The sequence below is a fragment of the Botrytis byssoidea genome (genome assembly GCF_014898295.1).
Source record: "Botrytis byssoidea strain MUCL 94 chromosome Unknown BBYS_018, whole genome shotgun sequence".
NCBI lineage: Eukaryota > Fungi > Ascomycota > Leotiomycetes > Helotiales > Sclerotiniaceae > Botrytis > Botrytis byssoidea.
Genome location: NW_024065859.1, coordinates 857,980 through 883,630, shown reverse-complemented (window position 1 = coordinate 883,630; position 25,651 = coordinate 857,980). Strand labels below are relative to the sequence as shown.

The 25,651-nt window shown below is 43.6% G+C and overlaps 5 protein-coding genes across 5 annotated transcripts; 4 read left to right on the top strand and 1 right to left on the bottom strand.

Annotated features, from left to right (window-relative positions):
* Nucleotides 1-222: 222 nt before the first annotated feature.
* Nucleotides 223-1,844, top strand: EAE97_008627 (uncharacterized protein). Its single transcript, XM_038879142.1, has 2 exons — nt 223-495; nt 548-1,844. Exons 1-2 carry the CDS (start codon nt 292-294, stop codon nt 809-811), a joined length of 468 nt encoding a protein of 155 aa, XP_038730224.1. The 5' UTR covers nt 223-291; the 3' UTR covers nt 812-1,844.
* A 317-nt stretch (nt 1,845-2,161) lies between these two features.
* EAE97_008626 (uncharacterized protein) lies at nt 2,162-7,008 on the top strand. The gene is made up of 5 exons (XM_038879141.1): nt 2,162-2,392; nt 2,451-2,902; nt 3,009-3,264; nt 3,345-5,972; nt 6,039-7,008. Exons 3-5 carry the CDS (start codon nt 3,163-3,165, stop codon nt 6,141-6,143), a joined length of 2,835 nt encoding a protein of 944 aa, XP_038730223.1. The 5' UTR covers nt 2,162-2,392; nt 2,451-2,902; nt 3,009-3,162; the 3' UTR covers nt 6,144-7,008.
* An 11,866-nt stretch (nt 7,009-18,874) lies between these two features.
* EAE97_008625 (uncharacterized protein) lies at nt 18,875-21,032 on the top strand (the record flags this gene model as incomplete). The annotated part of the gene is made up of 7 exons (XM_038879140.1): nt 18,875-18,909; nt 18,965-19,039; nt 19,104-19,403; nt 19,457-19,684; nt 19,739-19,775; nt 19,833-20,773; nt 20,837-21,032. 7 exons carry the CDS (start codon nt 18,875-18,877, stop codon nt 21,030-21,032), a joined length of 1,812 nt encoding a protein of 603 aa, XP_038730222.1.
* Nucleotides 21,033-21,972: 940 nt separating this feature from the next.
* Nucleotides 21,973-23,068, top strand: EAE97_008624 (uncharacterized protein; the record flags this gene model as incomplete). The annotated part of the gene is made up of 3 exons (XM_038879139.1): nt 21,973-21,994; nt 22,066-22,079; nt 22,145-23,068. 3 exons carry the CDS (start codon nt 21,973-21,975, stop codon nt 23,066-23,068), a joined length of 960 nt encoding a protein of 319 aa, XP_038730221.1.
* A 679-nt stretch (nt 23,069-23,747) lies between these two features.
* EAE97_008623 (uncharacterized protein) lies at nt 23,748-25,424 on the bottom strand (the record flags this gene model as incomplete). The annotated part of the gene is made up of 1 exon (XM_038879138.1): nt 23,748-25,424. One exon carries the CDS (start codon nt 25,422-25,424, stop codon nt 23,748-23,750), a length of 1,677 nt encoding a protein of 558 aa, XP_038730220.1.
* Between the last annotated feature and the right edge of the window lie 227 nt (nt 25,425-25,651).

Below are 25,651 nucleotides of genomic sequence, written 5' to 3'. Positions count from 1 at the left end.
CTATTTTTCGAGTGAGATAACAAAAGGGTTGTAAAAGAAAATTGAAGTATCTGAGTAAGTAATTTGATCTACTCGTGCTAGATTGAGTACAAGTCTGTATATTGCATAAGTGTAAGTGCAGACGTTATGTTATAGTCGTAAATCATAATTCTTCACGAACAGTTTTGTCTGTCCCCTCCCCCATGCAAACATACTGGGTACCCCGCGAGCCCGCCAAATCTAAGCAAGAGAACATAACATCTATTACTCTTTTCCACCAGAAACATCTCCCAATAGCACCATCAGCAAAACATGGCGAACTCGAGTCCAGAAGTCATGGGCGCGTCACAGCCATCCATTCAAATCTCATTCCCTCTTCCAAAAGCTCCAGAGACCAATATCCATCTTCACCTGACAATCAATACAGTTTCAATACTATTGTTCCTCACAACGGCATTAAATGGCGATACTTCCACTGCACCACCTCTAGGTTCATTCGTCTATGCGCTCCCCAATGTAAGTCATTCTTTGATTCCTACTTCGTCTCAATGTTCTAACATATGTCTAGAGAACGAATGCTAGTCAGCCACTTTCTACACCCTTGTGTGTCTACGAATCCTCAGTCGAGTTCACGACCCGTCTTGCAAAATTGTTAGCGCGAAAGACAGGAAAGCCCGTCTACGTTGGCAATTCTATCAGCTTCGCAAGTGCAGGAATGGGCGGGACTGTGGAGGAGGAGATGGAAGGTTTCAAGAAGGTGGTGGAAATTGTCATGGAACAAGTGCGAAAGGCCGAAGGTGAAGTGATTGCGAATGGTACCAATGGCACTTAAATCGAAGCCGTCAACACCTTCAATACTCCTCAAACGGAGATAAAGCTCCAGCTACTACACACATTATTCTAGTTCGTACGAGGAAGAGCGAACGATACCGAGAATCGGGTTCTTGCAAAGCAAGCTACAACTTGATAGTTGTGCACCCTACTGTTGTACACATGCCCGGTATAGAAATGACTACTGAACTATTCAAGCGATTTCAAGAATGGTATTACCCAGAATCAAAGGTTTATAGGCTAAGGTCTTCATCGAAGTTTGTATCATGATCAATTTGGTGGGACAGCAATAATCGTCAGATGTACGACCTGACAAAGAACAGGACCAAATCCTTGGGATCTTACTTGCACATCATTATCACTTCGTCATGCAACAATAACAGCACTAGGAACTCATCAAAGTCCAATTCCAATATGTTCTTGTATTGTTCTGAAGACTTACAATGGCTCACGACTCACTCCGCCAATATTTCAATGTCTATCAAATATTTCATTGTGTACAACCGTCAATCTTGTCTAGAATTCGCCGAAGTCTCAATAATGTCATGCGCACTTTCTGCATGCAAGAATTTCCAGGCCACTTTCAATTCAGAATCTATTTTAGATCTCCTGAAGAAGATAAGGCTATCCTCTTTCATTTCTATCTTTGACACAAAAGTAGTATCACTTTCCGCCACACTAAGACCCGAACTTCGGAGGGGATTGGGAATGAGTTGGCTTCATGACATAGGGCTGGAGCTACAATGATCAATCATCGGATAAGTATGTATATGTATGAACTGTCCCGGCTGCAGGTCTACAGATGTGGCTTGTTGTTGGCTCCTCACAATAAGTCTATCTGAATATGAAGCATTGTGCGGTACGCCAACCCATTGAACGCAAATCCTTTACTGAATGAATAGTACTAGATATTTGCAATTTAAATTTATTCGTGAATATGATATTCTTTAGGCTGGGGCCTTGAGTTCTGTAGTTACACGGTGTCTTGGAAAGAATCTTTCTTCGTTTTAGTGATAAATTGCATGAACAAATAGTGTATCTTCAAATATCAGTCATGAGGTGGCAAGTAGCAAGATATTGATCGGTCTTGAGATATGAAAATGATTTGATGGTACATTCATTATATTGATCTTGATATTATTGTTAAATTTAATATCCTGGTCTACCTATCTATGAATATCGTTTATATTTACAGTATTGATATTGAAGATCCAATTCGGCGTTACTTCTCCCTTCAATTATTCCATTCCATTCTACTCTATCCCATCCCATCATCCTGCAATTTCGCCCACTCTTCTTACTTAAGCAACACCCATATCAACACCGACAACAAGCTCTCCAGTCAAATGCCCCTCGAAAGTTATTTTCCCAAGCGAGAAAGTTCGTTCTTCACAACCATTCAATGTTGGCCTATGGTTCTTCAACAAGCACGAGTAGCTACGCGTACCTAGTTGGTGGTAGGTACAAGCGAGTAAAGGAGTGAAAGAACAGAGTCAAAGAGGATACAGTACTAGGAAGAGTAGATTGTCAAGTACACTCGAGTAGCATACGCAAGTGACCCTTACGAACCTACCTATCAAAGGTTGGTAGCCGTCAAAACTCCCCATATAATTTTCAGTCGGTATTCACTTACCCTCCAGTAATAACTTTTCCGTATTGGTACCTACCTATTGAATGATACGTTTCCATCATCCACCAAGGTATCTACATAGTACCTAGTGCTACCTCCCTACCTACAAATATAAACCCTTTGTCATTTGTTATCATTTCATCACCCTTCGACGAAAAAGCTCTACGAAAAGGTCGGGCGAAAAAAGCTTCAATCACAATTTTATACAAATCATTCTCCTACGTACGTACATTTATTTACATTATCCTCCGTACAAACCAATAACCCCCCTGCAAGCGTTATTATATGGGTATCGTTGTACTAGTACCATATCGACCCCCAAATTTCAACACAGCTTTTCTCTGCCGACCTTGGATCAAGCAAACAAATTGACACCCCACCAAAACTCCTACTTCATTGAATCGTAACACAATTCACATTCTACCTTTTTTCTTCCCTTTTTCCCCTTCAGAATTGCGATTCGTAAGTTATGCTCCTTCTTTATTCACGCCTCATCCAATGACCTGTCATCTCCATCAATCCTTTTATAAACCATTATCACAAACTAACTCTTCAACCTTTGCGACAGATGTCGAACTACCTCCTCTAACGTCCCACAAGTAAATTCTTGTGTTACCCCTAGAGCTTCTATTCCCTACCTTGAAGTGCGTACCTGCATATCGGAATCTTTAGAATACTCCAAGTCGAAGGTGCGACAGGCTCCTAGTGAGAGGGTAATAGATATGGCGTGGCAGCCAGAACAGGAGGCTTTGAGGCAATTATCAGGATGCTTGAAAGACTCGTTAAGTGGGCAGGACAAGACTGCTCAGAAGCAAGCAGAGATTGTAAGTTTTTCCCTTGAAAATGCATAATCTAAGATAGAAATGTTTTGCAGAGCCCGATCTAATTATCATACCAAACACAGATGCTATCTCAAGCAAAGTCTTCGCCAGATATCAATAATTACCTGACCTACCTATTTTCGCATTCGGAGGTTCCTTCGGGCCTAAATTATACTTCACATGATTACTTTGCGATTCGATCGGCGGCAGCTGTTATGCTGAAGAATAATATTAGATCTGGATACAAATCGATATCTCCTGAGAGTCTATCTCTTATACAATCTTCGGTTCCATTAGCTCTCCAAGACAAAATCCCAACCATACGAAACTACGCAGGGAATGTTATTACAGAAATCGTTAGTAAGGGAGGTATTTTGGGATGGCCACAGATTTTGCCAGATTTACTGGCTTTGATTGGGAATACCAATGGAACAATTTCACCCGAAGCACAGGAGGGAGCCATGGCAGCTTTGTCGAAGATCTGTGAAGATAATCGAAAAATGCTAGACAAGGAATATCAAGGACAGCGACCGCTTGCCTTCATCATTCCAAAACTCATTGTGTTTGCTGCGAATGAGAGGCCACGAATTCGAACTTTGGCTTTGACCGCTTTGAATATCTTCATTCCACACAAACCCCAAGCCTTGCTTATATCTTTGGATGATCTTCTTAACCGCCTATTTCAACTCGCCAGTGATCCTTCAAATGAAGTTAGGCGACAGGTCTGCAGAGCCTTTGTTCAGATTGTGGAGATTCGACCTGATAAGATTCTTCCTCATATCGGCGGATTGGTTGATTATATGATAGCACAGCAACGAAAAGTTGATGACGAGGATTTGGCATGCGACGCTGCCGAATTTTGGCTTAGTGTTGGGGAGCACAATGAGTTATACACTGCATTGGGTCCATACCTTGACAAAATTATACCTGTGCTACTTGAGAGTATGATATATAGTGAGGAAGATATTGCCATGCTTGAAGGAGGAGGCGATGACGCCGATGTCGAGGATCGCGCCGAGGATATCAAACCTAAGTTCGCCAAAACTAAAGCTGCTAGAATGCAAGCGGCAAATGGGGACAACAACGGAGCGGCGAATGGTATCGATTACGCTAAACTCGCAGGCATGGAAGATGATGATGACCTTGATGAAGGGGAAATCGAGGACGATGACGATGATGAGGCTCCCGAAGACAGGTGGAATTTGAGAAAGTGTTCAGCTGCGGCACTTGACGTTTTTGCAAACGATTTTCGCGGGCCAGTTTTTAACACAATTCTTCCATATTTGATGACCAACCTACGACATCAGGAGTGGCCACACCGAGAAGCAGCGGTTCTCGCTCTCGGTGCCGTTGCTGAAGGCTGTATGGACGTTGTTAGGCCACATCTTCCCGAACTGGTACCCTATCTGATCTCACTCTTGAATGATGCCGAACCCTTGGTAAGGCAAATCACCTGCTGGACCCTCGGTAGATACTCGGCTTGGGGGGCTGGGCTTGAAGACCCGAACCAACGAGCACAGTATTTTGAGCCTATGATGGAAGGCATTCTGACAAAGATGTTGGACCGCAACAAGAGGGTTCAAGAAGCTGGTGCTTCAGCATTTGCACATCTCGAAGAGAAAGCAGGTACCAACCTCACGCCTTATTGCAAGCCAATCATCCAGCAATTTGTCACGTGTTTTGAGAAATACAAGGATCGTAACATGTTCATTCTGTACGACTGTGTTCAAACACTAGCCGAGCACGTAGGTCAAGGTTTGGCGCAACCAGAACTCATTGATTTATTGATGCCAGCACTGATAAACAGATGGCACAAAGTTTCTGATCAATCACGAGAATTGTTCCCACTCTTAGAATGCTTGTCGTATGTTGCTACTGCTTTGGAAGATAGCTTCGCCCCATTTGCCGCCCCCGTTTTCACGAGATGTGTGACAATCATTCATCAAAACCTGGAAGAATTCATGGCGGCGGCCAATAATCCAGGGTTAGATACTCCGGACAAGGATTTTATGGTGACTAGTTTGGATTTATTGAGCGCGATTATCCAAGCAGTTGACGATAAGCAATCTGCAGCGCTCGTATCCGGTTCGCAGCCCCAACTTTTTCAACTTCTCGTATATTGCATGGAGGATCCAGAGAACGATGTCCGCCAATCATCCTACGCATTATTAGGAGATTGTGCAAAATACGTGTTTCCACAACTACGAGAATTCCTCCCCACGCTACTTCCTGTGCTCATTAGTCAACTCGACCTTGATTCAATTGTTGATGAGCAGATTGAATCGACCTTTAGCGTACTCAACAATGCATGCTGGTCGGCAGGTGAGGTGGCAATTCAATACCAAAAAGACATGGCCCCATACGTGCCCAAACTGTCCGAAAAATTCCTCGAAATACTGTCCAATCCAATGGTACCAAAGTCGATGAACGAGAATGCAGCTATTGCTCTAGGACGAATGGGCTTGTTCAACGCTGAGATCCTTTCACCCCACTTAGCCACCTTTTCTCAACCATTTCTTAAGGCTCTCGAAGATGTTGATCACACCCTGGAAAAGGCTACTGCTTTCAAGGGCTTCTTGTCGATTGTCATGTTAAATCCACAAGCCATGGAGAAAACTCTAGCGCAATTTGTCACTGCAATTGCAAAATACGGAAAGGACGTTGAACCTGGCAGTACTTGGAACGTCGAACTACAACAAGCATTCCAACAAGTGAGTTATCGATTTCCTCCTGTCATAATGTTTGGACATGACTAACAGTTGTTTCTTTAATCACAGGTCCTCGATGTTTATAAGGGTCTAATTCCGGATTTCAATGCCTTCCTCAACAGCAATGTTGCTCCAGCAAATATCGCAGCTTTAAGATCAACATACAACCTGTAAATATCTATATGGATAGGATGTCCTTCGGGCCAGTTCGAAAATTCAAAGTATATTGCAATCTGAGAATTGAAATGTTTCACAATTTAGGCAGATGGGCGTACATGGGATAGGGAATGATTAAAGATAAATGCAAGCTGATAGGTTTGCAACTTGATGAGGAAAAGAAAAGGTCAAACAACAAGCATGCAGGAGCTCGAGGGCAAAATATGCATGGAATATTTGTATTTACAAAAGAGATTCAACGTGAAAAAGGTTACGTTACATGGGACGATGGATGGATACTGATGATTAAAGCGAATGGGATGATTAGTGATTTGGAAGAACGATGATTGGCGGATGGGAATTCATAGGGGATGAAAGAGGAAAATAGCATACTACATTCTGGCAAAAGGGATGGCATGGCGATCGATTTTCTTCCTTCTTAATTTCTTTCCACTTTGTGCTTGAGAAGGTGTGGAACGCTGGTAGGGTGTTGTGGGTTGGGCTGATAATAGCCCTAAGGACATGTCATGCATAGCCATGGGTGGATGAATGGAAGTGGGATGGATGGATGAAAATGCAAGTAAGCAAAAACGATTAGATAGATATACTTGATCTTGATACCTCTTTTCGGGCTCTACATTCTGGGGAGAGAAGTGAAAGAAAACATGGTCGGCGAGAAAGTGAAGAGGTACGGGTGGGCATAATATGCTTTGAATGGGATGGCCGAAGGGAGGCACTTTTTGCAACAAGCATAGCGTTGAGATGGGCATGTTTTTGGCGATGGGTTATTATTTAGGTAGATAGATGAAGTAGATAGATAGCATATAGTTGGTGAGCGAATAGTAAATAGTAGTATAGAGGGAGATTTTGAAATTTTTGTTGATTGAAATTTGAAGGATGCAATGTCAGGATAATGGTAACGTGAATGTAAGTGTATGAGTTGGAGGGTGATGATGAGTACGCGGGAGGCAGAATGGGAAAGTGGGAAAGGGGAGCAAAACCCTCCAGCAAGGAGGTCGGTAGGAAGGTAAGAAGTACATACCCGATGTATGAGTTGTCTTTCGTAGGGCGCATACATCCAGTATGATATTATGTAATATACTCTGTGGAGCAGTGGATTGCTGGGAGTGAGCTGAAATACCGGTAGTGGATACGGAGAATGCAGGAGGTGAAGAGTTTGAAATAGGGAGGGATGGGTTGGGGGAAGGTGGATACCTACAGACCTGTATCCTATGTATGCATACGTATGTATGCATGTATATATGTGGACGTATGGATATATGAAAAGGGGATATGGAATTTTAGATTTTAAAGAGTCTAGGTGGACTGGAGGGGTGCGGGTTTCACCGGCGGATTGGGTTGGATTGAATTTGAGTTTGATACGACGATGGGGCGAAAGGAGGTGAGGTAGGTATACCGATAATTTGATATTCGGGAATTGGGGAATGAAATGGCATTTAGGGCAGAGTATCCATACAAAACTCAATTTCACACTAAACATGTGTGTGTCTCGCATGGGACATCTCTTTAGATCTGGCTACACCCATACGGGTCCCATATCTTCACTCAAACTGAAACAGACTCATGAGCAGGTCTCTACAGTACCGCAACACAAGCCAGGGAAAAATAACATGGCTCACCATCCGCGATATACATCCATCCATCCTCCATATGCCACTAGGGCTCAACATTTCCACTCATCTACAGAGGTGCTCCACCTCCTTGCACCCTGGATCTCCCCGAGACCCTGCTCCCTTCCACTACATCCGCGGAGATATTCCCGGAGCCCTATGTTCACTCCATTATACTTTCGTCCACCATCTCCTCTCCAAGCCCCCCTGTCTCCTGGCACGATCCCTTCATAACGGACATTTGGCTTCTCGAAATTGGGTATCCCCGAAAGAAGGAGAAGACGATGAAGAAGAAACGCCACCGTCCTCCCACCCTCTTCCTCCAATTCTTCATCCTCAGATCGGCATTTCATCAGCCTCGAACTCTAAGAGCCACCCCCGCTTCTAGACGTCCCCGAGTCGCCGAACTCAGGGCCTCGGGATCACCCAGTAGATATCTTGTGAATGTTTCATTTCCTCTGTCGATCAAAGTTGAGTTTCTTCCTTTTCCTCTTTCTTCTTGAGGACTCCGGGATGGTGGTTTAAACTTTATATACCTATCGATTTAGCATATTTGGTTTTTGGTTTTGAACTATTGAATCGGCGTGTGGGATATTGGAGTCCTTCAGGATGTCTTCAAACTCTATATGACAATGTACCCTACCGAGTTTTGAGCTATTGAATGTGCTTGTAGGATATTTGATAGGGAAGGGGGTACAATTTGATTAGGGGGAACTCAATGGTGAGAGTTTGGTTGTGAAATCAAATATGGAAGGAGAGGAATAGAGTTGGGAGGATAACCGGGAGCCTGGAAGGGTGTGAGAATGTGGCATTTTGTGTCGTAGGTTGCTGTGGCGAAAGCTATGTAAGTCTGGAGCGGAGAACCAAAGCATGAGATACAGCGAAAGTTTGTTTCGTGATGGAATGCCGGAACGGGATGGATGGATGGATGTATAGGAGCTGATAGATGCCTGGAGTAGAAGCGTGGATTGGGCGAGATGGATGTGGGAATTGGAATGTTTCTTGAATCAAAAATCGATAATGTCTTGCGTTTTTGATATCTCTAAAATGCATGATTAGAGCTAATGATATTGTGATGGAAGTATTTTGGGTGATGTGTAAATTTAGTTATGCTTGAGATCTCTGATGACCTGGACTTGGAGTGGGAGATGAGAGACTTGTCATTTTTTAGTCTATTTCGTGTTTTTGAGCGAGTTGAAGTATCGAGATCATCTAAAGCATTGAACTCGGTCGTGACATTGAAATCAACTAGCATATTGGATGAATCTCAGTCAGGTATTGCAAATCTCAACTTTACCTACCATTACATCCAATGCAATATCGCCACAATGTTTGAGATGGTGATACTCAATGACCCAGAAAAGGCTGGTCATATTTTCAAGCCATGATTTTTCGCACCAAAAACCTACTTGGGACCCGAATGAAGCTCAGAATGATATTCTCGAATAACAAATCGTCTTCCAAGTATAGAATGTTGAAAACGATAGTTTCCCCCCATGCAATCTTGAATGCCATCGCCGACTCCTTGTTTGATGATAACAGGTGAGTAATCGATGAATGATCAGTGAGCCCCAGATAGTAACAGTATAGTAATTTCGGCCCTTTGTATGCTGACTCGATGGACCGATTATTCGCTCAGGATGCTCCTTTCACCGCGAAGCTTCGCCTCCCTACGCGCGAAAAATTGGACGATTACGAGGTTATTGCTCATATCCACAAACCAGCAACCATTAAACAATCTGGTTCCAGACCGCCTTAGCGACTTCGCCGTCAGAAACCTGGAATAAATGTCATCCTACGATTACACAACCACGAAGTCGTGGTGGCTCATCGAATCAATATGAGAACTCTACTTAGAGTTCTGACTCCAGCCTTGTCGATATCAAGACTGCTTTTCTATAGTTGGGGTATGTTTGTTCAAGGAGACGAGCGAAATTATTTGTATAATGCGACCCCCTGAGCATTGGCAATAATGACTAAGACGGCGTGCATGACTGCTTGTTTCTGATCCTATCAAGCGCGGATAGAAACCCTACGTATCGCGACACATTACCTCATGCGGCAATTTTTCGTTCCCCATCGAACAGTTGAAAGATGGCGGTGGTATTGACTGAAACGGAATCGGGGAGATACGGCGCACTGGATGGGATCTATGCAATACCGGTACGTGCCTGCCCGCGTATAGGGATGGTTGGAGAAACTTTAGAAACTTGATAATATTCAAAGAATTAATCATGATTGGAAATGCGTGTAGGTAGTCGGCCATACATCTTCACTGTTTGCTGCTGCTGTGTTATTGAATCAGTGTAGCGTTACATGTTGCATCCATCCTCTCAATTTATCGGTAGCAGATTCACACTATGCGATTCCATGCCTCGATCCTTCAGCAGACAAAATGCATACTTGCAGGATTATAGGCCTTGATCGTGATTCCAATTCGTCTTTCCTTTAGTAGAAGTGGGATTGCTGCAGTGATACTTGAGTACATGCGAAAGAAAAATGACACGTTCACCGACTATCTATAATTGGATCGAGGGGCTGGAGAATACATGAACATACCCCGCAGTCTTTATTGTTTTTCTTCGCGAAAGTTCTCTTGTATTCCCCTTCCTGTGCGATTAATGCTCTACGGCAAAAGTACGCCCGTAGATAGGACAAGTCATAGATCTTGTGTGCTTGACCTTGTTGCAGCATATGCATGATTTTCATTCATCTCCACCGTTCTCTACTGAGGGGAGCCATGAGTATGGAAGAAAACCACGGAGTCTTCTACAACCGATTCCGAGAGACTAGATAGAATGGAAGATATAACATATTGCCTAAGGACATAAACATCAATGCGGTCCGAGTCCGAGTGAACGATGGCAGCGGATGTAACAAGAGAAGCGCAAACACTGAGTTTTCCTTTCGTCATAGGTCAATTCTCAGATCATGCAAGAATAGGATAGATAAGTTGAACCTAGCAAGGTGCTTTGCGTGTGTAGTTACTTTTTCTTGCACTTCCCCTCTCGTGCGTCTCAGAAAGGTAGTTCTATTGAGGAAGCGGGATGTGGCGCACGGGTGGTAGTATAGCGATAGTCCAAACCGTTTACAATACTAAAACTACACTATTTGAAGCAATTCCTGCTGCCTGGATAAAATGGCTGTTGGTGAAGTGTAGTCTGAACCGGCAAATAAGATTCTGCAGCCACAACGAATGACTTTCTTTGCCTTCGGTCTCTGAGAAAAATAATGTCCGACTCATGTGGGAAAATCGCTGTCTTTAGATGTGTTGGTCTCCTCCCTTCCTGCGGATTGCCTCTCGCTTATTGAATTAGCATCGGAGTCCCCGGTACCTAGGCTCAATTCCACTCCACATATCGGATTTACGGGAGGTGAATTCTCGGGATGGGTTCAAGAATCTTTTCAATACTGCTCGATTTTTGCACAAGTGGATCTAAGAGAACAATGCAGAAGAAGGGCCCCAGAATATAGAGTGTTCCTAAGCGAATTGATTACCCAATATAGCCAATATATATGGGCTATTTTTAGTAATCAAAAGAGTCAAAAAGGCTGTCTCGGCTTTTTTAACCCTCATCGCCCTCCACTCAACAGCTAACACCCGTGTTGATCAAGGAAAGCCAAGACCAAACTTTACTTGAATTATAAAAGCTTGGCCTCTTGGCCCAGTTTAACCAGTCTTGCGGAGAACAGGCGCAATAAGGTAAGATATTTTTCATAAGAGTTGTGCACAGAACCTTGCCCCCTGCTCGCCCTGGTGTGTTGATACCGAGACAAAAGATCCCAAAAGTTTGTTTTTATTCTCCATAAGATCATGAACAAGGCAAGTGACATGGTCATTAAACACATACGACCGGATATTCAATGTCGATACTTCGGCCCAACAGATGTTAGATATGGTGGCTCTGGATGTACACACCCGTTTATTTTCGATATCCCCTTGACTGTTGCCCATGACTTGATTCCATTTGATGCTCCATGCTCTGTCCTCACCGTACTCACTCAGATATCTCCAAATAGGGAATTGGACTTCGGATGACATCTATCACTATGATTTACCAAGAGATAGAAATGCAAGGAATGGTTTCACACGCCCTCCGAGGCTAAGTAACATGTGGTAGATGCATATTGATTTTGAAGTTTTCAAGCGTCTAATTGGTTCAACGTAGCGTGTGAAAAGTATGAGAGAGAACTACTCTAGGAATAACCATGCTCTTGAGCCTCTCCAAATGATCCAACAATGTTGTCATTTATGCAGATACCCGCCCAAAGTAGATAGTCTGGACACCGCAGAGTCAGGGTCCAATATTGCGGTTTGGAAGTTGGAGCCGGTCAAGTATTCTTCATTTGGAGCTTGCGCCGGAAACACCAACCTAATGTTCTGAGCTTAATTCTTCTTCACGCTGAATCATGATTTTTTTTTGAGCATTCCGCGTTGAAACTATGGTATTCAAGTAGGGGTTAGAAACCTTGATGGGGAAATCTGTATTAGGTTTTAGACGAGGGGGACGAGCAGGTTCCCCTCGCATGTCTAACCAACATGCTTCACCGCCAAAATGATCGTCTCATAGGATGGGAACTTCCACGACTTCAATGAATAATTGTTGAAGCTTTCTCCCCGAGCTCAGATTTGACGTGCATAGGTCAATCTTTGCTCAAAAAACCCCATTCCATCGCCAAAAAATCTTTAACTAAAGTTCCACTCGCGTGGCAAACATGTTATCTCTTCGAAACTTCCCATATTTCGTACAGGATCAAGCTTGGGTAGTATCCTTGGTGATCGAGAAATAGCAAAAGGTCATGGGACTTTCCTATCGACTATGTGGATTCCCATTCGACCCGAGACAAATCAATCCTTGTAATATGGCCGCAATTGCCTCATCTGTACCAGTAGCTTTGTGCTGTCGCCGTTAGCCCCACACTGCAGAGAAATGAGCAAGGGATGAGCAAGGCAAAATCGACGTCGGTGGTAAGGTTTCTAGTTTTCTACAAAAAGGTGCTGCTCAGAAACCAGCCGAGCACACCACTATTGCGCTGGGGAAAAGTGGGAAAGTGGGGGAACGGAGGAAACCAGGAAACGCTGAAAACTTTATGTTAGCTACCAAAGTGCTAGGTGAAAACCATTGTAGTGGACTGTGGACACTGATAGCATCCCTATAGTATGGCACTCCATAGGCGTCCCAATCACATTTTCTCAAGAGTAGTGAAAGACACAAAATGTGAAAGATAAGCTATTATTCGAGAAGGACCGAGGATCTACGAGTTTGCAGCACCAAAAATCACAGAGCACTGTAGTGAAGCATAGCGATCGAAGTCATGCATGTAGAAAATAAATGGGAAAAAAGAGGCGACCCGACAAACAGCGACAATGAACGATGCATGGTAAGATCAGACCTGAATTATATCGAATCTGACCACTATATAAAAACGGACGATTATTAACACAGCTGCATGTATTATTTATTATATGAATGAAAACATGCGTACAGTAGTGTAGTTTCTGTGCTTAAAACTTGCGGTAGCTGTTGTTGTTGTCCGATTTTCATACTACGTAGTATTTCAATGTTGCATGTAAACTTTCGTGTATTCTTTAGTACAGCACAGCACAGCACAACACGGCACGGCATGCTCTTGTACCGCACAGAAAGGAAAGTTAGATCTTCTAGAAGAAAAATGGGCACTAAAAATACATTGTTGGGGATTTAAATATGTCTTTTTGCCCTTTGCATGCTGCAGTAACGATTGTACCCAATGACTGATAGACAAACTTATAAACTTCGCTCTATAGAGTAACCGCTCAGTAGTTCCATGCATACGACTGATGTTTTGGCCACGCGATTGACAGGATTTGATGAAGGAGGCGTTCGAAGTGATATGTACTGTATCATCGATGTCACTATCACAAGAAAATCTCTCTGCATAGCAAGATAGCATTAGTCCGTCCACCTTCTTTTATGCTAAGCACAGAGAAGGAAACGATGGAAGTTTTGACTCATCCTGAAAATATATGAATAATCAAATCCCTCTCCCCTCTTACCACCTAATACCCAAGTTCACATAACCAAATCCCTATCGATCCATAAGCAGTGACATAAGGCGGTGAAGCCAAGGCCCTAGTCCTTGGCGAGGAGGAGTGAACCAATAATGTGCAGCAAAAAAGGGGGGTTTTAGGGTTTGTTGATTTTTCTCGTTACAAAAACATGGTGATTTGTAGGAAGAAACTTGGGAAAACTGAAACCGTACAGAAGAATCCCCAGTCGCAGATCTGAACGCACGGGATAGTGAGATATAGCTGGGTTCACCCCTTCAGCCGCGGCCAACCATGGGTTGGATCTAAGGACCTGTCTACGTGAGACAATCAGACCTCAGAAGCTCAACGGTGGCCCGAGGTCATGCCTGGTAGGGTTCGCACTTGATACTTAATGCGTAAATTCCCTGGTTAGTGTTGTGGGTAGTCGAATTAAATGCTGTAGAATACGCTCTCTTCTTAGTCATTCAAACGGGAGGATGAGGTCACTCCCCGAAATGCCAATCATGAGATTTTGTATGGTTGATAGATGCTGTGTCGAATTCCTTCTACGAGTATGGAGTAAGGTTTTGAAGTGCAGAATATGGAATTGTAATACCCATTGAATGTACAGCCCGACGGAGTGGTAACCCGGGACGCGACTCAGGAATTATGAGATAATGACTTGGATCATAGGGCAGAGCATGAGTACAAATGAATATGTCAATCGGGACAATTTCGTCTATCTGCTTATTTTGTTAATTAGATCACTTGATACATCTTTCTACTTCGCATCGTTGTTCCAGGTAACATATATGATTAGGTATATAAAATAGACGGGGGTAGTATATCGGAAGAGCGGAACGAATATGAAGGGGCTATTCCAGAAATCGACGTGGTGTAGAAAGAATTGGTATTCAATGCCCTCTCGATGTTTTCTTGAGTGACATGTTTTTTTTTATTTATTTTTTTTTTGCACAGCCGCCGGCAGTTTCAGTCAGCCTGTCATCAGAAACAACGCAAACATTCAGGGCCTCTCAGCACCGTAACATGACATGGTAACGATGGTAGTGATGCAAAAATGGACACGAGAAAATGTGTGAGCGAGTGCAAAAAGTTCACTAATCTCCTACAATTGGACATAAAGAATGCTTGTCTATTTTGCTTGCTTCCACCCAATTCAAGACCCCTTTTCGACAGTGCGACACTGGTAAGAAATCGATTTTTGAATCCGTCATGCTGGTCGTGGTTTAGTTCGAGGCGGAGTCGTTCGCCTGTGTCACCAGTATCGACAAATGCGTATGTACGAGGAACCCTTGAGGCCATCGTCCCATGAAGAGTGGTGTTGGGCTTGAGCGGCGGGCAAGCGTCGATGCGTAAGCTGCGTTACAATGCCATCATAAGCTGGTTTAATTTGATTTGATTGTGCTCATAAGCTTTCAAGTTTCAGCACAGCAATTGAGAGTGAGTACAAGTAAGGCGATGGATGGATGTGATTGATGTGAAGGATGATGTTCCCGAATAAGTAAAGGATAGATGGGATATCGATAGATATCGGGCCTGCTTCACATTCATGCATTTGCATTTGCATTGCAGTGTGCAGCGTAGTGCAGAGCGTAGTGTAGCAACATCATATTATAATCTGTTCTGATCGAATGTCATCACATTCTCGGTTTCGCTTTGTGCCTTGCCTTGCCTTGCCGTTCATCTCGTCGATTACTCTGTACTGCAAATCGCTTGAAGGCTATGATAATGTATGATGTGTGATGTATCATGGACGTTACGTTGAATGAACGACGAAACGGACTAGGTGGGTATATTCAATTACCTCGGTCGAATGATTGTGTCAATGATTGAGCCGTGTGTAGTAGTTTGATAGCATATCAATTCTAGTCTTTTCCAGGCTAAAAACTTAAAACTACTATTATATCAATCGTTATTGCTAGTAGATTTGGATATTTAGACATTTACACTCTTATGTTTCTTTAGTGACAGGCAGCAGTATATTGTATTGACAAGCTTTCTCCCTTGGCTATCTTCAGTTAAAGGCAAAATTCTACAATGCCACATTGGTAAGTTAATCCAGGTTCAATCGAGGTAATTAACCCTTTTCTATCAAATGATGTACCAAAACCTCTGTCATCGAGTCCAAGCAAAGAAAATGGAGGCTGGAGCCCTATGCCCATAGCGGGTACCATCAACTTCAATATCATGGTTTCATGGAACCCTTTGCATTTATCAGGGATATTGATTCGTTTGCCATAGCATTTCAACATTGAAGGAGGGTGATGGCCAACAATATTGCAAGCCGATCCTTCTTCGGGTAAGAAACATAAGAGAATGCGGCAGATCTCCGTTGGTGATATGCAAACAGAAACTCGGAAATCAACCAGTAAGAAGATATCTTCCACTCCATCCATCCACACCAATTCGGCTATCCAACCCGATTCAAGTCATTAAGCTGTCAAAGGCACATGTGAGTAAGTCATTGTGTATTAAGTATGTACGTCCGTATGTAAATGTAAGTGTATGGTTAGAACTTAGCAAATATTCACAAAATTTATTTTTGGATCAAGATGCATTCCGCCTTCCATCCACTACTGAGTACAACCAACCATCATTACCTTTGATCCTTGTTATACCTTATTCCAAAGACTGCATCAGAAGATCTACGCCGCTGAAAGCTGGTTCGTTGTTCAAGACAAGGAAGGTGGGAACTTTTCTCCACTAACCTTATGTTTCTCCCTACATTTGAAGTTATGCACCGTCGCATCATATTCACTACAACGCAGGAATTGATTTCAAAATTAGGTAAGTGGATGAATTTCCTAGCATATCCGCAGTAAAATAGAGTTTTTTCTTAGTCTTTTCGGAAAAGCTAGATGGTAACATGGAAAGCGGTGAGATCTTGATAGGTAGAGGAGGGCAGAGGGGGTTTAGATTTCTTTTGCTTTGATTGTACAGTACAAACTTTCAGCGAGCGAGCGAACGAGCGAACGAACGAACGAACGACGAACGGTGATAATGTTTTAGGGTTAAAAATAATCATTGGTTCAATCGAAACTTCGTGTAGACAGAGAGTATGTCAGAAACGAAAACATCGACCTTCGGAAAGGGTTAAACTAAAATAGGCTATTCTTATCCGAGCTTTCGTTTTGCCCATTTTTTCCCCCTTACTTGTTTGCCCTGCCACCTTTTTCAAAGTGAAACCTAAATGGACTTTTTCAATGTCCGTTTCTTGCTCACTTATTTTTGGGCACCTATGAGCATTGTATCTTCGGGACTTACAGGTATCATAGCTCAGTTTTGCCTTCAAAGTTTAGTTTACTATTTTGCCAGCAATTATCCTTCTCTTGAAAATGTTAATAGTTTCAATACTTTATAGCACCGGTAAACCGCGGACATACAATGTTGCGGTCATAGTAATAATAGCAAATGCTACCTCAAAACAATCCAACCGACTGTCAAAGCACCTGATTAGTTCTGGTTGTTCCGCCCCCAAAACGAGACCATCAGTGTTTATCGGAGCCGAAATCGATGGAAAACCAGTTCCATTACTCGGTACCCCCCGTTACCCTGCCCCCATTGACCTTTTTTGAACACATTACATCTATTTTACTAAAAGAAACCTCCCCAATTCCTTGGTATTATACAGCCTATATACTATTACTCTATAGTCAACAACGATACTGGTACTTGACCAACACCTGATCAATCCAAGACCTCACACTGACACAGTCAAAATCTTCCTCCTTGTGGCACCCAAGATTGTTTGTTTGCCCTCCTCGCTATGAAAATAGATACTGGAGCAATGAATGAAATAGTGGAGAGACGGTGGAATGGATGAATAATTAGATAGTGCACTCTTAGCCCAGGTAGTAGACTACAGCATACAATTCCATGGCGGCATGGCAGATTCTGCCATGCAGTTTGGCAAGTAATGGTCTACTAAAGATGCTAACGTCTGCCCCTTGGAACCATTGTAGTTCCTACCAGTAGTTAACTCTTGAGTTTCTCGATGACTACTACGGGAAAATACTCACTAATCAATCGATTTCACTCCACCTGACCTAAACTTGCCTATTCCATCCAAAAAAATATTTTATTTCCATACACTACTAACCTTTACCCTTCATACTATCTCCACCATACCATCCAATCCTGACCATACTAAATCCAAATCATCATCATCCTAGACACTCAGTACCACACTACCCTGCCCTACACATGCAGGCTTTCAAGCGCTCCGCATCCCGGGTACCTTGGCTGTGCTGAGAGCTATACCTATTTCATCAATTCTGCCAAACTCCCGGCAAGGACGCCTTTTGCTATTAGAATGCTGGCATCGCCAGCCAAATCATGATTTTGATATTTCCCTTTCGCATCAAGATCACCCAGAAAACAAACACACTTCAGCCCTCACGTTCGCTGCAACTCCTCCCTCCCACCACATTCGCTTGTGTGTATCACTCTTAGGAAGCCCTCGTTGGCTCCTTCCGTTCGCTTTTGTGTCGTCCTCACTCAGCCCTAATTTTCCCCAAAACCTAAAAGGCAAGCCTTCGGAGGAAATTCCTTTCGCAGCCTTGACTCACAACATACCTTCGTTGAACAACTCAAACCCACACAATCGCTACGCAATCACTACTCTTTGTGTGACGATTATATCAAGACGGATTCTCTCTTGATCTTCCGGATCCTTAAAAGACATACCCAGCTTATATGCTTACTTGCTGCTCCAAGTCTGTCCAAGCTCACCTCGACATCGAAATACAGTTACGTTGCGTTCAGCCGCTGCGCCTTTAGATCTGATTGTTTTGTCATTCAAGAAGATATTGAACCCGGCTGGCTCTTGCAGCCTTACCATTACACTCGCTTGCAAGACGGTGAAGCTTACATATATCCGGCAGCCTCGGAGACCTTTTAGATCTCTAGTCCCTCCCCCTCTGTTGCCTCTCTCACGCAACATATAAACTTTTTAGCTTTCTATATATCCTATTGACCTTACCTTTTCAAACCCATTTCGACGTTGGCTTTCACTCGTTCAAGCCTTCGTCGTCAATTACCTACTCACTTTTTTTTTAACTTCTTATTTTCCCCAAGCCTTATTCAAAATGGCCGGACCTGGAGGTGGACCCCCTCGTAGGAGGTAAGATTTACAATTCGATCAATACCTTTGTGGACATAGACTAAACTTGAAATAGTCATACCAAATCTCGAAAGGGTTGTGAAACCTGTAAACGTAGACACATCCGTTGTGACGAGAACTTTCCTCAATGGTACGTCGATTGAAAACAAACCATCTTGTGACTTGAAGAGGCTTAAATACTAATAACAATCTAGTCGAAACTGTACGAAGCATAACTGCCGCTGTCCATATATGGATATGCCAGCACAGGAGGAACGAGCTGCCACGCCCGAGAAAGCAGACTTGTTGTGGACCCCGGAGATTGAAGCAGACATTGAGCGATGGCAACAGACTGGGAACTTTCCCTTCCCTGATCTATACATCTATCCAGCTCCCAACCCTCAGTATTTCAGCTTCGAAGACCTCCGCCTCATTCATCATGTAGCTTCCGTTTCCAGCGAGCTCAGCATTCACGATGCAGGAAATTTCACTATTTGGACTCGACAGATTCCACTGTAAGATTAACCACTTTTAGAATAACTGGTTGGCATGCTAATCAAGCTTTTAGCTTACTCAAGATTGGTTCGAGCTATCCTTTCGTCATGCACGCTTTACTTGCCTTGTCTGCAACTCATCTGGCTTGGTTGACAGACTGCCCTCTCACGGCAAATATGGCATACATTCATCGTGGCATTGCTCTCAAAGGCTTGCACGAAGCTATTGGAGAGTTTTCTCGTCAAAATTCAGATGCAGTCTTGGGAGCTTCACTTCTCCTTTCTTGGCAAACAACGGAATGGTAAGTTATCAACGAAGCTATTATCCAAAGAATACAAAGCTAACACAAACTTAGGCGTGGTTGGACCCAGCTCATGCATGGGACTTCATCTGTATGGAATACAACTAGTATTGGGTATAATATTTCAGTATCAACTAACATCTGATAGGTCATCGACGCTATGCAACCCTGGAAAATGGAATCTCAATTCGGCGATTTTATTGCAGAACAAAGTACGTTCCCAACTGCACCACCATCCCCAGCGCCCGGCCAGAAGAAACTCAGTCAACCACGCAAGCAAGATTTGGAAGCATTGCAACGCGCCTATGCTCAACTTCAAAAGGTTGAAGTCCATTTGAAGAGTCACGGCGAAGACACCAAGGCCATTCAACAACTCATGAGTTTTGTTCGAGGTGTCCGAAAGGTATCGCCATCCCATACCGCCGCCCAGCGATTCGAGATGCTCAACCCACTTCGAGCTTGGTTATTCTGGCTACCGGTTATGTTCTTGCAACAAACACGCGGATCGCCCTCAGCGCTAGTCATCCTTGCTCATTACTATACCATTGCTTTGGTTGTGGAACCTCTGTTCCCTGAGGTCGGAGCAGCATATTTTGGCAGTCTTTCTCTGGGACCCATCGAAGAGATCGCCCGCCGATTGTTCTCCATCAACGTTTCGCAAACTTCTGATTCCAACATGCAAACACCTCTTCATCTTATGGAATACCCCATAGATATGGTTTCGATGTTTAGAAGTCGTATGGGTTGGGTTCAGCCAGAACGTACAGCTTCTTTCCCGACATTTTCACATCATAGTTACAGTATGGAGGACAATTTCAACACCATCTCTCCCTACGGAAATCCAGCTTTCACCTACAGCCAAGAGCATATCATGGCCATGCCGCCAGATCCGATCTCTTCTTCGGCCATTCCGCCACTAACTCTCGATCCGTACGCCAACCAGTACTTGGGAATTCCATCGCCAAGTGGGTATGGCGGGTACCACAGTCCGGCATCTTCGAATTTTGGGGAGGGTTCAACGATCTACAGCGAGCATGGGGATGATTTTGCTCTGTATGAGGGACAGGGCTCCGGCTCCAATTTCGGCGGGTTTGTGCTTCCGACCGTGTGGATATAAACCTCGAACGAAGGCGATTTAACATTTACGACCAGGACCACAACATCATCTTTTCAATTCGAGCCAAGATCTTCTGCGGACCAGATCAAAGCTGAACATTCCGACCATATGCAGCAACACGTGCAGCATTTACCTCAATTTCAACCTTATACCTATCATCCTCAGCATTTACCTCACTCTCAATACGACAACACTCCGGTGGATCCCAAGGGAAAAAACCGCGAGCTTTAATATCAAATTATCCCCGATTTCCCTTTTTGAATATGCGAATACGCGCGCACCGTCGAGTTTTTACGAGATTATACTTTATGGATCTCCTTAATTATTGCTTTTAATATCTACATCATCCTAACGACTCTCCTTTATATCCGACCAATGATTCACGAAGTCTACGATTTTCTTTCGCTATGCATTCTTGTACGAATACCAGCACCCACGATCCTTTATATACCAATCAGCATCTTGCATTAGGCGGCGTTTTTGGGTTAGGTTTGAGAATTGGAGGAATTATTGATTGGGCTGAGCTTTTGGGCTCAATGGATAGCCATAAATGGCTATAAAAATCAGTGGGCGTTACAGTTAAGAATAGTAGCTATCTCGTGTGTAGTGCGAATAGGGGTAGATTTGCAAACGTCGGGGGTTACAATGATAATGTGTCTAGATAATCTATCAGGAAATCAATCAATCAATCAATCAATTAAATTAACAAACCACTGGTGGTATGGAAATCTCCAAGTGATCTGCTCAATGATGTGTGACCTGTCTAATATCTCTCCCCTTCCGCGAAAACTACCCAACTACTAGACATGCAGTCAGCTTCCAAGAAAAAGTAAGTTATTAGGTCGAGATCTCAATATACCCATATATTCCTCTCCACAATTATGTATAAATTCGAAGATCTACAGAAACGCATCGACGTTAAGTATGACGTGCGTCTACTCCCTACTTTTCAATTTACTAACACAATTCTCGTCTCACTTGGCACCTCACCGGGGGCAGCAGGGGGCAATCACGTGTGGAGGGGTTTAGCGTCAATGTTAGCGGCAAGACATAATTCGTCGCACCTGGAGCTTACCTAGTCTCGAAAGCTTGAGCTTCAAATGTTTGTAAAGTTATAATTCAAAACTACTTCCTTCTCACCACACGTCTTGTACATTAACCTATAGCAAATATGAGTGGTGGTTGGTCTACTAGTAAGTATTGCACTCTATATATCACCAGAATTTAAATAGAAATACCAAGGATACTAACATTCCCACTCCAGTCGAATCTGACGCAGTAAGAAGCCCAGAACACAATTCCTGACTTAGAGCAAACAGACAATTAACATCTTCCTCTTATAGGGAGTCTTCACATTCCTTCTCGATAACCTCGGTGTCAAAGATGTACAATTCGAAGAACTGATCGCGCTCGATTCTGATTATCTCCGTCAACTCTCTCCCATTTATGGCGTCATATTTCTCTTCAAATACCCCGTCGGAGAAGCCCCCAATAAAGATGGCACACCCAAAGATGGTTCCTACGATTATTCCGCTGCGGAGAATCTCTTTTTCGCTGCACAAACCATACAAAATGCTTGTGGCACCCAAGCACTTCTCTCGGTCCTCCTGAATAAAGATGGAGAAATAGATGTTGGCACTCCACTTCGCGAATTCAAAGACTTCACAGTGGGCTTTCCGGCAGAGTTTAGAGGAGATGCCCTCAGTAACAGCGATTTGATTAGAGATGTTCATAACAGCTTCGCTAGGTCAAGTCCGTTTGTTGATGAGACGCAACGATCGTCGAGAGATGAGGATGGAGATGTTTATCATTTCATTGCTTATACATCTATAAATGGTACGCTCTATGAATTGGATGGTCTACAACCTGCACCTATATCTCATGGAGCGTCGACTGTTGAAGAATTTCCAGAGAAGGTTATACCAGTTTTACAGAGGAGAATAGAAAGATATCCAGCGACAGAGATACGGTTTAATTTATTGGCGATGGTAAAGGATTTGAGGGTCAGAGCGAGAGAAATGGGTGACGTGGAGTTGTTGATGAGGGAGGAACAGAAGAGAAATGAGTGGCAATTCGAAAATGCTTTACGAAAACACAATTTTGTTGGATTTGCAGGGGAAGTATTGAAGGGTGTAATAGGGGATAAATTGAAAGAAGGACCTAAGGCGTATGAGGAATGGGTGGAACAAGCGAAAAATAAGACAAAGGCGAGAGCGGAGGAACAGAAGAAAGGTGGTGGAGATGGGGATTTAGACATGTCTGGTTGAGGAATGTTACTGGGAATGGAGATTTCGAGAGAAGATACGCATCAGGTTGAATTGGAACTTCTAGGTTGGTCGAATATCATCGACCTAGCATTATTGGAACTTTTTCCGCGGATGGAACATGACAATGCATATATGATGGTTTGTGAGCGGAGCAAACGATTAAAAAAGGCTACAACATAACACAACATAACGTCAATGAGATGGAATTTCTTGCCAGGAAACCTGGCTGGATCATTTTTTACCCATCTTTTTTACATTTTAAACAACCTTCTGTTTTGTGGTACAAATCATTGATAAGCAAACAAACATACATCTCTCCACCCACCGCATCACCATTGTTATCATGCAAAAACTGGTAAAGCTCAGAAACTATCCAATTTTCCGAAGGGAAAAATCATATCTATCCTATTGTATATGGATATTCAAATATCATACATGTACTCATGGCACCCACCAAAACGCTTATTCATAAACACTAAACACTACCTAGTATCCTTTTCGATTTTCATTCCCAAACCCATCGCTTCATGCGTATGTGTGTATGTATGTATATCATGCGTATCCATGTATGTATAAATATATGTATGTAGGTGTACACACGCACCGCAAACCCTACCTATACCATTCCATAATCAGAACCCCAAAACTAAAACCCCTAAATAACCCATAAACGCCCTCGTTACCTAACAACCTGCGCAACACCCTCTTTAATACTCGCCTGCATCCTCGCTTCCTCGGCTCTGCTTTTTTCCCCCTTTGTTCTCTTCCCCTTTCCCTCTTTCTCTTTTTCCTTCGGTCCCTCGTCTTTGATATTATTATAATGCAACACCCCCAGTTCCCTATCCATCCTCAATCTCTCTCGATCCTCCTCGGTCACCGGCACGCCCTCAATCGCCTTGACTTTCTTCGCCTCCACAAACGACATGATCCCACCCGCAGCAGCAACCATACAAGCCAGTGCCACAAAAAGTCCCGTACTCCACGACGGACGATCGTAACGATTGAGTCCCCACATGAAACCCGAAAGGACGGCTTGCAGAAAGGTATTCCATACCATCGTCCAGACCACAAAATCGAGTTTCCACATGGCGGTAGCGGGGGCTCGAACACCCGTCAATGGCGCATCCGGGGACTTTGAGAGAGGAAATGCGAGGCTTGACTGAGGGAGAGGCGTATCGGAATCTTGGGCGTCGAGTTGAGAAGGTCCTATTTCCGGGGACAAGGACTCAGAACCCGCGAGACGAAACCACGATCTATTGATCCCCGCCAATCTTCTCAATCCCATTTCATTCTTTCCAATTCGGTACTGAAGCAGATAATAGAGATCGCGAAAGCGCCAGGGAATTGTTCCAAATCCCGTTACGCAGAAAAGGGCATTGAGGATTTGCGAATCGATTTCGATCCAGACGCGTCGAGGAGAGTTGATATCGTTGCAAGTTGGTTTGCACATGGCGGGCGAAGCATTGCAGAGTAATAGGAAGAGCATACCACCCCAAGCAACCACATTCAAACCATAAACCGTCACGAGAAATCCCACAGGAGTGATGAAGAATTTCCAAAAGGCTTTGAAAAATATAGCGGTAGATACTTTCCATGAGTGTTTGGGCGGAAATTGATATCCATTATCAAAAGGAGTCGTTCTGTATTCATCGTCTATCTTCGCATTGTGGGACGCGCGGTTTGTATCGCTGTTAATTCGAACACTGGAATTCGGTTTAACAAGCACTTCATTCTTGACGTCTGAGTTTGTGGTCGTAGAGGTACTTCTCAGATCTGAATGCGCTTGTGTACGTTCATCATCCTCTAGTGCTTCGGGAAGAACATCATGTTTGTTCTCCGTACCCGATGGGGTATGATCGGAAATATTCATACCGGTCGAATCCTTTCTCCTGCTCTTATCCCGATCTCCCGATTGTAAAATGGTGCTTCGAGAAGAGCTTGTCCGTCTTTGGATTTCTCGCACCTGTCCCTCGCTCGACCAACCCTCGAGTCCAAAACTTCCTCGTCTGATATCGGTTATCGAAGGTACCTGTGCTGCGATTTGTCCCGATGCAATACAAAATCCCGTCGGTGGGTTCGATTCCTCAAATACTCTAGAAACTCGCCGAATACTACCCAATGTACTTGAAGGTCCTCTACTTCGAGTAATTCCTTGTTCTTCGACTTTGGAGGTAGACGATGGATCTGGGGGTGAAGATCCCTCTAGAAGGGGGAATGGTAAGACACTTGGTTCGATACTAGAGTGTCCATCTTGGCGTAGGTAATTCGCTGGAGGCGAAGCTGTATTGGCATTGGCACTGGTACTGGTCATCGCATGATTATCGCCACCAGCCGCGAAAGTATCATGGTTAGCCATTAAGAATGTATCGGTTGATATGGATATCGAAATACTGTCTCAATAATGTGTCGAAAAATGCAACGAAAGAATTTTGCTTCTTCAATCTTTATCAAGTCATACTGAACACATGAGCAAAAGTAAATTGAGTTTGAATCAGAGAAAGAAGTAAATAAAGTTGCATCATGAATTTGTGTATGCGACTGCCCAGTGATTTAAAGAGTTCTAGGCTTCGCGCGATCCGACCA